Source organism: Mesoplodon bidens (assembly GCF_964165515.1).
Source record: "Mesoplodon bidens genome assembly, chromosome: 7".
Lineage (NCBI taxonomy): Eukaryota > Metazoa > Chordata > Mammalia > Artiodactyla > Ziphiidae > Mesoplodon > Mesoplodon bidens.
This window is the reverse complement of record NC_138164.1, coordinates 71,870,716-71,887,121: the sequence shown is the minus strand read 5'-3', so window position 1 is coordinate 71,887,121 and position 16,406 is coordinate 71,870,716. Positions and strand designations below refer to the sequence as shown.

Genomic DNA, 16,406 nt, shown 5'->3' with positions numbered 1-16,406 from the left:
GTGACATATATTTCTTCATTTTCTCTTTATTTTCTTAACACTTCTTACCTTAAAATCTACTTTGTCGAATAGTTTGGTCACACTAGCTTCCTTCTGGTTAATGTTTGCATGGTGTATTTACTTTCAATCTATCTGTGGCCTTATATTTAAAAGGTATTTCAAAAAAAAGAAAAAAATAGGCATTTCTTGTAAAAAGCTTTATAAGTAGAACTAGCTTTAAAATGGAAAGCTGATGCCAAATTCAGGCACAGTCAGAGTGTCCTTGGCTTGTGGTACCAATAAGAGGGAAGGAGTAATGACCTTGGATAGAGACTCAGCAGTTGAGACTTGATATAGCTGATGGGAGATGGACCTCCCTATTGAAGGAATATTTTTGTAAAAGAAATTACTACCCTCAAATTTGTTTCTAAAATGTTTGATTTTCATTATAGTGTTAGGTTAAAGAAGAGTAGACTTGAATTGTGGACTGGCTATCTATCTTTCAGCACCCTCAGAGGGAAAGATGTGTAGTCAGTGCTATGCAAACCTGTAAATTTTCTCAGAAAATTCCTAATTGAACTATTTCATATTGGCATCCTAGACTGATCAGTAAATTTTTTTTTTTTTTTTTTTTTTTTTGTGGTACGTGGGCCTCTCACTGTTGTGGCCTCTCCCGTTGCGGAGCACAGGCTCCGGATGCACAGGCTCAGCGGCTGTGGCTCACGGGCCCAGCCGCTCCGCAGCATGTGGGATCCTCCCAGACCGGGGCACGAACCCGTGTCCCCTGCATCGGCAGGCGGACTCTCAACCACTGCACCACCAGGGAAGCCCCTGATCAGTAAATTTTTAAGTGGTAAGCAACCTCAGAGACCATCTTGGCCCACTGTCATGCTCCTGTGTACTTGAATATGGAAATATAAAGTGTACTTTCATTTTTGTCACTCAGGCCACGCAAGTAAATGAATAGCTGAATACTCAGATCTTTGATTTTAAATATAATTATGACCTTTAGAAACAACAACTGCTTTAAAAATGGACCAAAGAGTAAATAAAATGGGCAACTGATATACCTCAGTTCCCAAAGGAAATGTATAAGAAGTTGTTTTTACTTTGCAGATTTCAGTCTTAGAGAAAAGACTTCATCATTTTATATGTGATGTGGCTTTCCGGGCTCCTGACATTGTCATAGAATTTGACTGGAGTCTCCTTCTCTTGGAAATGGATGGGCATTTTCTTGCTCTCCACAGTCATGAGCTTCACTTCCAGGGGGCGCAAGTTTACATAATCCTGTGGTGAACAGACACAGAGGAGAATAGGAGAGGTTATTCAGCAAGTTACCAGCCTTCATAGATCAGGTTTTATTTACTATAGTTGGCCTCTATATGACAGATTTCATTGCCCTCCTAATTGTCTGAATGCTGTATAACATGTGAAATATGAGAGCTACTGTAAATAAAAACCACTCAGTAAAGTTATATACCCAGTGGGGGCATGGTAGGCAAATCTCCCAAAGAGCAGGCAGCAAGGCTTGTAGGCTTGTCTTTTGGGGGCTTGAGCCAGGGAGGGAACATCAGCTACAGTGGGGAGGTATATTCTCTGCAAGCTCTTTAATTGGTAAAAGGAAGTAGGAAGTATTGGCTGCATTTATATAGCCCTCTGCTGGCCAGGATATAACCACAGCAGAGTTTTCTATATTATTCAAGAACAAAATGAATGATCTGCAAACATCTTTGATGATTAATATCTTTTTTTAAAAAATAAATTTATTTATTTACTTATTTATATTTTTGGCTGTGTTGGGTCTTCGTTTCTGTGCAAGGGCTTTCTGTAGTTGCAGCGAGCCGGGGCCACTCTTCATCGCGGTGCGCGGGCCTCTCACTATCGTGACCTCTCTTGTTGCAGAGCACAGGCTCCAGACGCGCAGGCTCAGTAGTTGTGGCTCACGGGCCCAGTTGCTCCGCGGCATGTGGGATCTTCCCAGACCAGGGCTCGAACCCGTGTCGCCTGCATTGGCAGGCAGATTCTCAACCACTGTGCCACCAGGTAAGCCCGACGATAAATATCTTAATATTGAGCAAATCTACATGGGTTTTGCACATTTCACAGGATCTACTGTAGATATAAAACTTACCACATTCTGTCAAACTGAATATAGTTTCAGATATCAACAAACAGAATTAGAAGTCTAATTTATATGAAATCCCACAGGTAACCCCAAACTGACTTGAAACAGCTCCAGCCCTACCCAATGGGCCTTCCTCTTGGAAGCCTCTCCAAGCTGTAACTCCTTCCTTTTTATTCCTTCAACACTTCAGCAAACCTTTCCTGAGTGCCCACTATGTGCCAGGCTGTGTACCAAGTGCTGGGGCAAAAGACTGGTCAGGGAGACAGATATAGGTAGTACATTCCTCCTGTACAGTAATCAATGATTTTCTTATCAGTTTTCTACTAGCATGTACACTATTTAGGGTAGGGTCTGCCACATAGGCATCTTTGAGACTTCATTTCCTCCTGTTCTCCTCCTTAACTTCTCAAGCATCTAACAAGTACCTGGCATGTTGTGAGGGTCTCAACAAACATTTATTAGAATTTAGGAGAATCAAAGAATGAAAAAAGAAGGCAATGTTTTATTAATATTTCTCAAAAATTCATATAACTGTATGTAGCTTTTAAAATACATAATTACAGAGCTACAATAAATGCGAGATAGGAGAAAAGTAAATTGATGGAAGTCTACCATATATTTCAGAACCATCTGGAGCAGGAGTCTGAAGTAATAGACTCTCTTAGTCTGCTTGAACTGCCATAGCAAATACCACAGGCTGAGTGGCTGAAACAACAGAACTTTATTTCTCACAGTTCTGGAGGCTGGGAAGTCCAACATTAGGATGCCAGCATGGTTGGGTTCTGGTGAGAGCCTCTTCCTGGCTGGCAGATGGCTGCCTTCTCACAGCATTCTCACAAAGCAAAGCCTCTTCTTATAAGGTCACAGTCCTATCAGATGAGGGCCCATCTTCATGACCTCATATAATCTTAATTAACTCCTGAAGCCTGTATCTCCAGATACAGTCATATTGTGTGTTAGGGCTTCAACATGTGAATTTGGGGGAGGGGCGGGGACAAAATTCAGCACATACAATACCATTTCCACCACATCAAAAACTTCCGTGGAAAGTAAGGTCTTAGAAGATAATGTAGGCAAAACATTCTCTGACATAAATCATACCAGTGTTTCCTTAGGTCAGTCTCCTACGGCAATAGAAATCAAAGTGAAAATAAACAAATGGGACTTAAACTTACAAGCTTCTGCACAGCAAAGGAAACCATAAACAAAAGGAAAAGACGAGCTACAAAATGGGAGAAAATATTTGCAAATGACACAACCAACAAGGGCTTAATTTCCAAAATGTACAAACAGCTCCTACAACTCGACAACAAAAAACAAACAACCCAATCAAAAAATGGGCCAAAAGAGACATTTCTTCAAAGAAGAAATACAGATGGCCAATAGACACATGAAAAGACGCTCAACATCGCTAATTATTAGAGAAATGCAAATCAAAACTATAATGGGTTACCACCTCATGCTGGTCAGAATGACTATCATTAAAATGTCTACAAATAACAAATGCTGGGGAGGGTATGGAGAAAAGGGAACCCTCCTGCATGGTTGGTGGGAATGTAAGTTGGTGCAGCCACTATGGAAAACAGTATGGAGGTTCCTCAGAAAACTAAAAATAGAATTACCATATGATCCAGCAATCCCACTCCTGGGCATATATCCAGACGAAACTATAATTCAAAAAGATACATGCATCCCTATGTTCATAGCAGCACTATTCACAATAGCCAAGACATAGAAAAAGCCTAAATGTCCATCAACAGATGAATGGTTAAACAAGATGTGGTACATATATACAATGGAATACTACTCAGCCATAAAAAAGAATGAAATAATGCCATTTGCAGCAACATAGATGCAACTACAGATTATCATACTAAGTAAAGTAAGTCAGATAGAGAAAGACAAATACCATATGATATCACGTGTGGAATCTAAAATATGACACAAATGAACCTATCTATGAAACAGAAAATCAGGGACAGAGAATAGACTGGTGGTTTGCCAAGGGGGAGAGGGGGTGGGAGAAGGGAGGAGTGGGAGTTTGGGGTTAGCAGATGCAGACTAGTATACATAGAATGGATAAACAACAGGGTGGTACTGTATAGCAAAGGGAACTATATTCAATATCCTGTGATAAACCATAATGGAAAAGAATATGAAGAAGAATGTATATATACATATACATGTATAACTGAGTCACTTTGCTGTACAGCAGTAATTAACACAACATTGTAAGTCAACTTAAATAAAAAAGAAATTTAAATAAATAAATTCAACATAAAAGCATATAAAAATATGCCAAAAAAAGCAAAAAAATAAAAAGTAAGAAGGTTTTTCATTTATCCAAATGGTATGCAAATTTGGAATTTTATAGACAGTTGTCCACTAGTGTGAGGTTATTGTAACATACAAGGCATCATGATTCCAATATACTCATGGGGGTGTTTGAGTGTTATAGAGACTAGAGCTTTAGTCTTTAAATTATCACTTGATGGTAGCAGGACTGAGTTGTACTTAGTTAAAATGGTTTTTGTTGATTTATTCAGTTTCTTTTGCTTTCTTAATCACTCTTTCTCCTACCAGACTTTAAGTTCTAGGAGAACTTTCAAGGTTATTGGTAGTATCAAGAGGGAAAACAGCAAGGGGTGGATGTGAAAGTGACTGAAATGTACCAAAAGGTTTTAAGACTAAAAGGCTTGATAGTCTAGGTTTCACCTAATGGTATATGTGACTATTTGTACTTTCCAAAGATGGTCATGCTAATATACATCCTATCCCACATGCTTTTCTTACAATATGATGCTGACCTTCCTCTTTCAAGATGCAGGAGCTGCATTGTTTCTCTTTGGGTGGAATTTTGTAGCTACATCAACAAATAGAATATGATGGAAGTGTTGGTGTAAGATTTCCAAGGCTAAGTCATATGAAATGTTTGGTCTCTGGGACTGATTGCTTTGGAAGAAGCCAGATACTGTAACAAAGGGACAATAAAGGTGCCCTGTAAGGAGGCCCATGTGAAGAAGAACTGAGGCCCCCAGCTTAGCCAGCATCAACTTGCCAGCCATGTGAATGAGCCACCTTGGAAGTGGATCTTCCTGCCCAAATCAAGGCTTCAGCCAAATATAACTGCACCTTCTAGAGAACCCAAGTGAGGACTGTCCACTGGAGACCTTCCCAAATTTCTAACCAACAGAAGCCCTGAAAGAGAATAAATGATTATTGTTATAAGCCACTAATTCTTGAGGCAATTTGTTACGTAGCACTAGATAACTTACATGGTATACTAGTAATGGATGTCTATAAATGAATATATGTAGTAAGCTGGGCAAGGGTAGGAGTGAAAATAGTATCTAGTGACAGACATGAATGGTTGGCAAATTTCACTAATAATTGCAAATAGAAACTTTCAGCATCCATACTTCAGGTTAATTTTCTCCACTAACTAATAAAGCAACATTTTCTCTAGTAGTCAAGATGTTTTCTCATGAATCTTACCTTGAAATCCTGCTCATCCTCATACAGTAAGTATTTCCTATCAGAGGCTCCAAACTCTATACTTGAACTCTCTTCATCTATCTTCAGATGCTGGCCATATCTGCTGCTATCCTCATGACTAAGATGTAAAGCACTGCTCCCAAGTGATAAGCTCAACAAGTCTCTACTTTTTACTTCTGCAGGTTGTAATTGTAACTTTTCTGGGATGAGTGCAAAGAAATTAATTATGTACAATTTTTGAACAGATTAAAAATACAATACATACTTTGTCACATTTTATTTTTTTTTCAGTTTTAGTGTTTTTTGAATTGAAATATGGTTGCTTTACAATGTTGTGTTAGTTTCTGGTGTACAGCAAAGTGATTCAGATATATATATATACACTCCTTTGTCACATTTTAAATTTGAAAGACCTTTGAGAATCTCCTGGAGGAGAAGAATTTGAGAATTAGAAATGTAGAATCTAGGTATTAAAGTGAGAATGAGTCCTATTATTAGAAACCACATCTAGGTTGTATTTCCTTCTATTAGCTAATAAGTTATAATAATCACATGGGGACCTGTGAGTGTGTTGGTATTTTGGTTGGTTGGCTAAATTGGAGCACAAACCATGCCAGTGTAGACATCATTCCATCCCTCTCTACCAGTGTCTATTTAATTCACTGTGACACATGGTGACTTTGATTTGAAAATAAGACTAGAGAAAGGAGATGGGTTACGTAAGCTCTGCAAGAACAGAGAAATATGGGGGAGCTGGCAGGCATCTATTCCCTGAATAGCTCTCTGATATAAGGTTCCTATCCATAATAAGAAGCGCAATTAAGTGTTTGTCAACTTTTAAAAAATCACCATTACAATAAAATAATACCTATATATGTTTCTGGCAACTCCAAAGGCATTTCTTCATGTGGCACTTCCTGTCCAACAGCTTGAGCAAGATATAGTCGCCTAAAAACAAATAAGAAAAGTAGTCTGTCAGTCAGCAAATATTGTACCACCTGCTCAGTAGTGTCTTACCTCTCTGCTGGGTGCTGGAGACACAGATGAAAAAGGGGCATCAGGCCCGGTGGGGGTGCAGACAGGCTTACAGTGTTTTATGGTGATGGTTTGTACCATGATGGGTAATTATGTGAGGAGCATAGTGTCAGGAGTGCCACGGGGCAAAGAGAAGCAGCACCGGATTTAGCCTTAGGAGGTAAGGAAAGGTTTCCAGGAGGAGATGAAACCTGAGTTGAGTCTTGAAACACCAGGGGCTGTTTGCCAGGGAAGAGCTTGGGGTGAGGGGAGGGCATCCCATGATTAGGAAATAACAGGCTTAAAGTCCCAGAAATGAGAGTGATCATGACACCAGTTATGTTACTGTTGCAGGGAATCCAGATGAGGAATGGAATGGGATTTGAGATAAAGAGAAAAAGAGAAAGACAGTGAGCATTTGGAATCCAAGATGACACCTAGGTTCTGGCTCTCGCTGAGTGGCATGTTCCAGCTACAAGCCTGGTGAGTTTGCGTCTGCTGTTGCAACTCTCTGCACTGCAGAGGCCAGTGGAATTTTCAGTCAGAAGACATGATACCTTGAAAGCTCCGTACAGCATTGCCATGAAGTTTGCCTGAAGCTAGCATGAAGCAAGTGCCCCTTGCAGATGCGCCAGCCACACTTCATGCTTAGCAACTCAGCAACCAGAGTGAATCCCCTAGATTACAGGCTGTCAATTACTTAAAGACCACGAAGGAAGTGTTATCTGAGATGCTTAAAGCTCCAGCAAATAATGTAACTACATACAATATCTATATCTTAAAACCTTCTTAAGAGTTAACTTAGTGAAGCTCTGGTCTGCAGGTGGACAAGTCTGAGGCCACAGAGTTCTCTTCTTTCCTGGTTTTACTCTTTTGAATAACTAAGATCTTACTAAACGCCGTAGCCTTCTGAAGTCTGGCTTCTCTCTTAATCATTAGTTTATTGTCACTTTTGTACCACCACAGGGCAGCAACACTTGTTATAGAAAATATTTTACAGAACATTATCATATGAAACTAGCATTAGATTTGAGGTACTGCGTCCACCTCGCCTCAGCTCTGCGGCGTGGGAGTCCCTGGGCAGTCACCTCTAGCTCATTCAGCTCATCTAATGTATCAGGCAAATACTGTGACGTTCTATGGGAGTCAGGAAGGAAAGAAGTTTGGGGAGCTCTGGATGGGAAATACAGTAACTCTATTAGGTAGAATACCCCATTCTTCAACCAAATAGGGAAGTTTTTATATGTTTACTGGGTACTGTTCATGTCTATTTCTCACCCTACCAGAATATACAGGACGAAATTCTCAACAAAGAGGTGGAAAGAGCAGTTACCATAAATTACACAGTATGTGTTAACATTTCTTTGACTTGAAAATGGATACAGGAAAAGCTCCTGAACTTTTCCTTCTGGATAAGCATTGTAACAGATAATTGAGGGTTTACACATTTCTCTGTTTCTTTATTCAGGTCTTTCTAAGATGTCCTAAACACTTGTCTCAAGGACAATCTAGCAAGGAAGCAGATGTTTAAAAAGTAGTCACTACTGTGATAAATGCTAGTTACAAAGGAAAAGTTCAGTGTGCCATGGAGGCATATACCGGGCACCTAACCCAGTTCTTATAAATGTCGCCCATGCTGTTTCTTTTCCCTCGGACAGATTTTGAATTCATCTCTCCCATCTCTGAAGCAAAACTAAGCACTCAGGTCTCTCACTAAAGAAAAACAACCCACAAAGCATTGACGAACAATGTGGATTTTACTGAAGATTTCTGTGGGGAAGCTAGAGGATAGGTTTAAATTGCATACAATACAGCAAACAACTTAATGAAAATCGCCATTAAAAGTTTCTCATCTCCCTTTCCTGTCCTTGCCAAGCTCTCTCTGGCCAATGAAAGATTTCCCCTTTATTATAATGAGCACTTCACATCCACATCAGCAGCAAATCAGGTGCACTAGACTGAGCTGACCAAAGCAGGAAGTGGGGTTGGCAGTTTACAAGGTAGCTCTTTCCTAAGGGTTGGCTGGTTCAGAAGAGAGAAAAAGAACACAGCAGACAACAGGTGGAGCATTGGTTAGAAGGCACAGCTGGCAGAGATTCGGCGTGATCACAAAGAAAGTGGTGGCAGCAGCAGGTGCTTTGGGGTAGAGGTGGGACGGGAGTGTGGAGCTGGGGACCCGATCATAGGGAGCGAGGCTGGCAAAAGAGAGCATTGCCTGCTGGGGTGACAGTGAGGCCCCTCACCCGCTAGGGACCCTCAAGGGCATCAGCTCAAGAGACTGGAAGTACAGGAGTCCAGTAATCAGCCAATTCATTCAGCCTGACTGCCTACCTCATTTACACTGGTATCTGTGGCTCCAGGGCAGCACACATAGACTGTGGAAGGGAGGCAGGTGGCCTCTTTCTCTGTCCTGCCCCACCCAGTGTTCAGCCTATAAAGTCATTGTACCATCTCCCAGTTTCTCCAATCTTGTATCCCGACACCCATCACTTAGCTCAGCAAACAAAAACCCCACAACTTGTATCCACCCTTCTTGAAGCACATTAGGAAGTTTGCCAACAATAAATACTTTATTATGTCTCAAATAGTATTTTTTCCACGCCACACAAGCAAGACCTACTCAGATGGAAATGTTTTCCTGACCCTTCCACCATGTTGAACTTCTCTGCCCAGACGCAGATGTTTCTCTCCCATCTTGCACATGTACACCTTACATTTGTGTGATTTAATTCCTCAATCTTTCTAAGCACGTTACTATTTAGGTTATTTCTTGTTTCTGACTACTTGTCCAAATTATGAATGCCACTTTGGGTTTTAATACCACATTCCAGGGCTCAAATTTTCCATCAAGATTGGTATATTAAGACTTTTTTTTTGTCAGGTAAGAAAAAGAGATAAACTACAAAGAAGATATTTGTTAAACTACAAAAGCCATATACATATTTGATTTATCTCATGCAGGAATAAATGTGACTTGGAATGCCAGGCTATTTTCTCTTTCTAGAAAGTAGTTTGCCTCTTTCATTAACTGTCAAAGGAAACCATTCTATAATCCACAAGGTAACCAGATGCTCAGAACATCTCCAGGAGCTCCCATCAAGTTGATCACTCCCTCCTGTGTGCTGGCTTCAAACCCCGTACCTCTTCCACTGTACTGTTACGCATTTATTTTTATGCCCAATTCCCCTGCTGGCCCAGAGGCTTCTGAAGGACAGCAGTTGTGACATTCATGTTAAGTGTTTGCTACTATGACCACAGTGCATTGTTAGAAAAAGCAAGTTGAATTCTGCACTGGACCAGTGGTCGGTTGTAATGATCTTATACCTTCCCCATGGCCATTTTGTGAGTTCCTTTCTTTTCAACTATTAAAGAATTGTCATCTTAAAAAAAATAACTTTTTACAGATACAAATGTTTAAAAAAATACTTTCTAGATATGTAACGACTCTCACCTGGGTATTTTGAGATCCACAAGTCTGCAGTTGAACAGCTGATCAATAAGCACCAAATTTTCTCCTTCCAGCTCACGAGTAGCATGTTCCAGTTCTTCCACTTCCTTCCTGTGATTTGCGATCTATTCTCAGGAAAAGAGAATGGGTGTTAGTACTTATGGACTTAGTTCTATCTAGTTCTCTATAAAAAACTTAACTTTTAAAAGTGCATTTGTGGTTCTTCCCTGGTGATGCAGTGGTTAAGAATCCACCTGCCAATGCAGGAGACATGGGTTTGAGCCCTGGTCCAGGAATATCATCCCACATGCCGTGGAGCAACTAAGCCCGTGCGCCACAACTACTGAGCCCGTGTGCCACAACTACTGAAGCCCGTGCGCCTAGAGCCTGTGCTCCGCAACAAGAGAAGCCACCGCAATGAGAAGCCCACGCATCACAACGAAGAGTAGCCCCCGCTCGCCGCAACTAGAGAAAGCCCGTGCAACAACGAAGACCCAACAGCAGCCAAAAATGAATAAATAAATTATTTTTTTTAAATGCATTTGCCTGAGGGGAAGATCTATCCTGTAATATTTATTACTGGGTTTGCTCTAAGAAGGAACGGGTGGGACTTTTTTCCTGGTCATTTGCAGAACTTGGTTGCATGATTAGGCAGTTATTACTGAATGGCAGGAGTAGTCCTTTCCTACTCTTAGAAACATCACTGGATTTATCTGAGCTGGAGGCAGAGATAAATAAGAATATAAGACTAATTTATCACTCTGGTGTTAGTAGCTAAATGAAGCTCTATCTAAGGTTAATTATAAACAACACAATGAAAACTAATAACACTGGGAAAAAATCTTTATTATGGCATTTAAAAAAGAGAAATACAGGCCTAGGAGCCCTTTCTATCAGCCTCTATAGGACAATTATATTCTCTCTTGAGTGTGCTGGAGTCATTCCAAGAAACATCAGAGAGATGAAATGTTGTTTATTCATTCATTCATGTAATTGTACTGTATGCCTACTGTGTGTCAAAAACTATAGTACACTTTGGGAACAAAGGATCAATAAGATACAGTAACCTTCAATGATCTCTTAGTTTAATGGGAAAGAGTGATAGCAACAGAAAATAGTGTGGTAAAATCATAATGGAAGCCATCCAGGGACTGTGGGAGAGATAGAGGTTTACCCTATGTCCGCCAGGTGTGAGGGGGTAAGGGGGAGTTAATGGAAGAGATGACCTCTCTTCTGGATCTTGAAGGCCAAGTAGAGATTCTCTAGCAGACAAGAGGATATATTCTAGGCAGAAGGAGCCACATGGATAAAGGCACATGTGCCTTCTATCCACATTTTGGTGTGGATAGAAATAAAATGGGAATGGGGAGAAGTAGAAGAACTGGACAAGTAGAGGAGCCAAGTAATGCTAAAGAGTCTGATTTCTATCTCGCGGGTGATGGAAGGTCCTTCATAGACATAGCAGGCTTAATTAACGTTTACTGAAGAAATGTGGCTAACTCAAACATGAGCAAAATTTGCTGGTTCTGTTGATAGAGTTCCCGTCAATCTTTAAGAAATGTATTTTGATAACTTTTGTCTAAAGAAGGCTTGACTGTGGGAAGAATATATAGAAGAATGTGACTAGATAGAATCCCCACCTTCCCTCTCTGCCCCCCAAAACAGCATGAGCTGGATTGAGAGGTGCTCATGCGGAGAAGTCAGAACAATAGAAGAATTAGAAATAAGGCTATAAAATAGAATGTGATCGGCTGGTGAGAATGATAAACTGGAAAAAGTAACGTGTCTCCAGGGAATATGATGAAATAAAGGCATAGGGTAGGGGTTTCGATTCAGTATCTCTTGTTAGGAGTTGCCAAGAGCATAACTGAGATGAGTACTTAGAAAAAGATGACTAACATTTTTGATTTGTCATTGAAACTATTGTATTTTGGAATCTGGAAGCACTCAGTATATTACCAGATGGATATCCCTTTCACATAAGTCATTTATTAAATGCTTGAATTCTTACCATGGGTAAGGTTCTGTCCTAGAGGTAGATGGATACAAAATCCAATAAAGTGTGGCTCCTTCCCTCAAAAGAAGGAACAAGTATAAAAACTGGTGACCAAATATACAAATAATTATAATATAAAACAGTACCAGTGTCATAGAAAAGGCTCAAATATTGCTGCTGGCTTAGAGGTGGAAAGAGAAGCATATATTATTTACCAGCCTTAAACAATTTCACAAAACCATTTAAGTCCATAATTCTACATTACAGAGCTAGGTGTTGGTGCTTTAGGATCTCATGTTTTCAAGAGATGATCAGCTTGATTACAAGCCTGAATGCCTTAAGGAAAAGTTTATAATTTTCAGATGTCAAAGGATGAGAAAAAAAATCATAGTTAGAGGTTGTAAAAGAAGGAATTAATAGAATGCGTGACTAAGGGTTTGGCATACTTGGGAGGCAGCACACACAATTCCTGGTCTCCTGACAAAGCTGGGAATGAGGGCCCATTTGGGGAGCTAAGTCCAAGCTTTCAAGCTATGGATATCCTGTGACATCACCTACCCCTGTAGAGTGCTAAGTAAGGTTCTCATCAATTGCTATCTCCCTCCCAGTCTTTTGAAATGTTAGGGAAATGAAAACTAGTTCCTTTTTATAGCCATATAAATACGTTTAGTTTCTGGGGTAAGAAAGTATAAAGAAGGAAGTAGAAGACCTCTTTTCCTTCCCCACCCCTGCTTCTCCCCAGATACCCAAGAAATGTACTTAAGAAATTGGGCAAGATAATTTAGTTAAAACTATTTTAAGTCAGGGACCTAGGATCCTGAATAAAATGCATGCCCTTGAAATTTTCCCCTGCAAGATCCAAGTTAGCTTTATGCCTCCTCACGTTTGAAACTCTGATTGCTAACCTCTTTGAATCCCTTTGCCTAGTTTTTCCAGCTTTCCATTTGTTGTTAGTCCAGGTTATTTGGAAATTTGAATTTTCTTCATTTTCCTAATAAGCATGCTAAATAAAACCAGATAATAAAAGTCACGCAATGGGACATCTCATTCTTCCCAGAGATGTAAGTTTTTGGTTATTGTTGAAAGATAGTTATATGGAGAAATATTTGGGGGAGTTCCACTGTTAAATATTCCTTGTTACTCATTCTAAGCCTTCCTCAAAGAAATTAATTGACATACATTGTTCTATTTCCAGGCAATTTTCAATTCTTGTGATAGTACTTATAACCAAAACTGGTTTTAATTAATTTTGTGAGTAAATTTAATGACAGCAAAAATGAATATATATTGAAATAAAGATAAATTAAATATATTGAATTATATGATTTGTTCTTTATTAGTGAGCTCTTTTTGCTCATGATTCAGTTAAACTTGACATTTTTTCTGTCTTTTGTTTCCACTGAATTATGAGAATTAAAAAATAAAACAAATCAAAATGTAATTTGTGGCTTTAGTAGGAAGGACCAAGGCACAAAATGGCCTTTCTTTTCAGTCGAATATAAACTTTTATAGTTATTTTCTCTGAGCCTAACATCTATGATACCTTATAAAATTTAAGGTTTGAATTGTTAAATTATTATCACTAGGATCATACTGTTATATTTAATAAAAGTATAAGAACCACGTTTCTCCCTAATATTCTTTAACTATTGAGCTCACCTTGAGTTTTTTAAATTAATACTTATTTTTTAAAATTGAGGATTCATCTTGATTAGTTTTGGAAATAGTAATGGATTCCTACTCACCATGACTTTATAAAGGCAATTTCAAGATAATTGTCAATATCATAGAAAGCATATTGATTTTTAAATTCTTTTGCTTCCTAGACTAACCAACTCTTTTCAGTCAAATGGGAGCAAGGAAGATGGAAAAGAAGCTGATGGTGACATTTTTACCTCGGGTGTCTGAGCAGATGGCAAAAAAAGAAACGAAGGAAAAGAATATCTAAGAAGAAATTTAATAAATTATGCTTCAGGTATGATGAGTTTGAAGTGCCTTTGTGACATCTATGTGGAAATATTCAGTTACTGAATTGTATGAGCTGTTTGTATATTTTGGAAATTAAGCCCTTGTTGGTCACATCTTTTGCAAATATTTTCTCCCAGTCTGTAGGTTGTCTTTTCTTTTTGTTTGTGGTTTCCCTTGCTGTGCGAAAGCTTACACATTTGATTAGATCTCATTTGTTCGTTTTGCTTTTATTTCTAGTACCTTGGGAGACTGACATAAGAAAACATTGCTATGATTTATGTCAGAGAATGTTTTGCCTGTGTTCTCTTCTAGTTTTATGGTGTCTTGTCTTAATATTTAAGTCTTTAAGCCATTTCGAGTTGTGTGTGTGTGTGTATGGTGTGAGGGTGTGTTCTAACTTCATTGATTTACATGCAGCTGTCCAGCTTTCCCAACACCACTTGCTGAAGAGACTGTCCTTTCCCCATTGTACATTCTTGCCTCCTTTGTTGAATATTAATTGTCCACAGGTGTGTAGGTTTATTTCTGGACTCTCTTTTCTGTTCCGTTGATCCACAGGTCTGTTTTTGTGCCAATACCACACTGTTTTGATTAGATTTCTTGTAGATTTGTAGTATTTTCTGAAGTCTGGGAGGGTTATGCCTCCTGCTTTGTTCTTTTTCCTCAGGATTGCTTTGGCAATTCTGGGTCTTTTATATATTTCCATATAAATTTTAGGATTATTTCTTCTGGTTCTGTGAAAAATGTCATGGGTAATTCAATAAGGATTGCATTAAGTCTGTAGATTGCTTTGGGTGGTATGGCCATTTTAACAATATTAATTCTTCCAATCTAAGAGCATGAGGTATCTTTCCATTTCTCTGAATCATCTTCAGTTTCCTGTATTAATGTTTTGTAGTTCTCAGCATATGTCTTTCACCTCCTTGATGAGGTTTATTCCTAAGTATTTTATTTCTATTTTTTGGTGCAATTTTAAAAGGGATTGTTTGTTTGCATTCCCTTTCTGATATTTCATTGTTAGTGTAAAGAAATACAACCCGTTTCTGTATGTTAATCTTGTATCCTGCTACCTTGCTGAATTCATTTGTCAGTTTTAGTAGTTTTTGTGTAGACTCTTTAGGGTTTTCTATATATAGTATCATGTCATCTGCATATAATGACAACTTTACCTCTTCCCTACCAATTTGAATACCTAAAGAGGCAATTTAAAACAGCAGAGGATGAGGTTAAAATGATCCTTAAACCTTGCTCCCATCACCCATGAGGAAGTAGGGTCCAGAGGAAGCCCAGATCAGTTTTAGGACATAAAGAAGCTTTGCACACTTGAGTATGTTGTATGAATTGTAACACCAAAAATGATTTCTGTTTATTATTGAGATTATTTATGGTGTTCATTGAGTAACAACTTGTAATAAGATTAGTACTCCACTTGAATTTCATTTTACCTCAGTCAGTCATGGTTCCATGCTTTTCCCATGACATAAGTTCATAAATAAAAGTCATTTCCAGCTCAAAAAAATGAGAAAGAAGAAATTGTTTCTAAAAATTCCACTTACCTCTTTTTTGAGCCAGTCATTCTCCCAGATCTCTCGATAGCTGCCCTTGTCAATGAACCTTATAGCATTCTAAAAAAAAAAAAAAAAATTCCGTATTAAAGAAGAGCTGCCACATAGCATTTAAGAGTTTTAGCAATGGGGATACACAATCAACTTATCTGATCATTTAAAATTATGTTTTGCAATTACTTTGGAAATATACCTAAAAACTTTTGGTGCAGTTGTTCTGTCTTTATTATCCTATTGTATTGTTTTTACTGATTTACATTGCCTAACACAGGTGATTGAGAGAACTGGACAATGGTTGTCCATTCAATTTGGCCTCTATTGTGACTGAATCTGACTGCTGTGGTGAAATCAGTCATTAATTGATCTGCTTCACAATTAAGATGGTTAAACGGCAGTGATCAAACTTCCTTCAAGTTTATGGTCACAGACATAATTCAACATATAGCAAAGGCAGGAATAAATTATATAACTACCTTTTTAATTTGAAAGATTTCTGCATGTCAATAATAACAATATACATACTTACAAACCTCATAGCCAATAGTTTCAGGGTAGCAGGCTGTAGCTAGATAGTCTTCTGGAGAAAGGCATTTTAGACAAAGTAAACAGGAAAATCCTTATTTTATCAGTAGAATCTTAAGATGTAAATTCATATTCAGTTACTAGGATATTTACAGTTTCACCCAAAGGAACTTTATAATGGATGACAGATTCTCTTTACATGTGAGGTACTTTTATATGGATACCGTGCTACAAACGCAGGAACTGAAGGACATAACCACAAGAAGAAAAATTAAGAAAAATATTCTGGTTCAT

At 38.7% G+C, this 16,406-nt stretch overlaps 1 protein-coding gene across 1 annotated transcript in view; it reads right to left on the bottom strand.

Annotated features, from left to right (window-relative positions):
* Positions 1–1,104: 1,104 nt before the first annotated feature.
* The window catches only part of CCDC83 (coiled-coil domain containing 83), a gene marked incomplete at both ends in the record, with an annotated part of 40,423 nt that continues 25,121 nt past the window's right edge, over positions 1,105–16,406 (bottom strand). Inside the window, 5 exon segments of the mRNA XM_081239967.1 lie at positions 1,105–1,266; positions 5,600–5,799; positions 6,468–6,547; positions 10,065–10,186; positions 15,582–15,650. Coding sequence (XP_081096093.1) covers positions 1,105–1,266; positions 5,600–5,799; positions 6,468–6,547; positions 10,065–10,186; positions 15,582–15,650 — 633 coding nt within the window.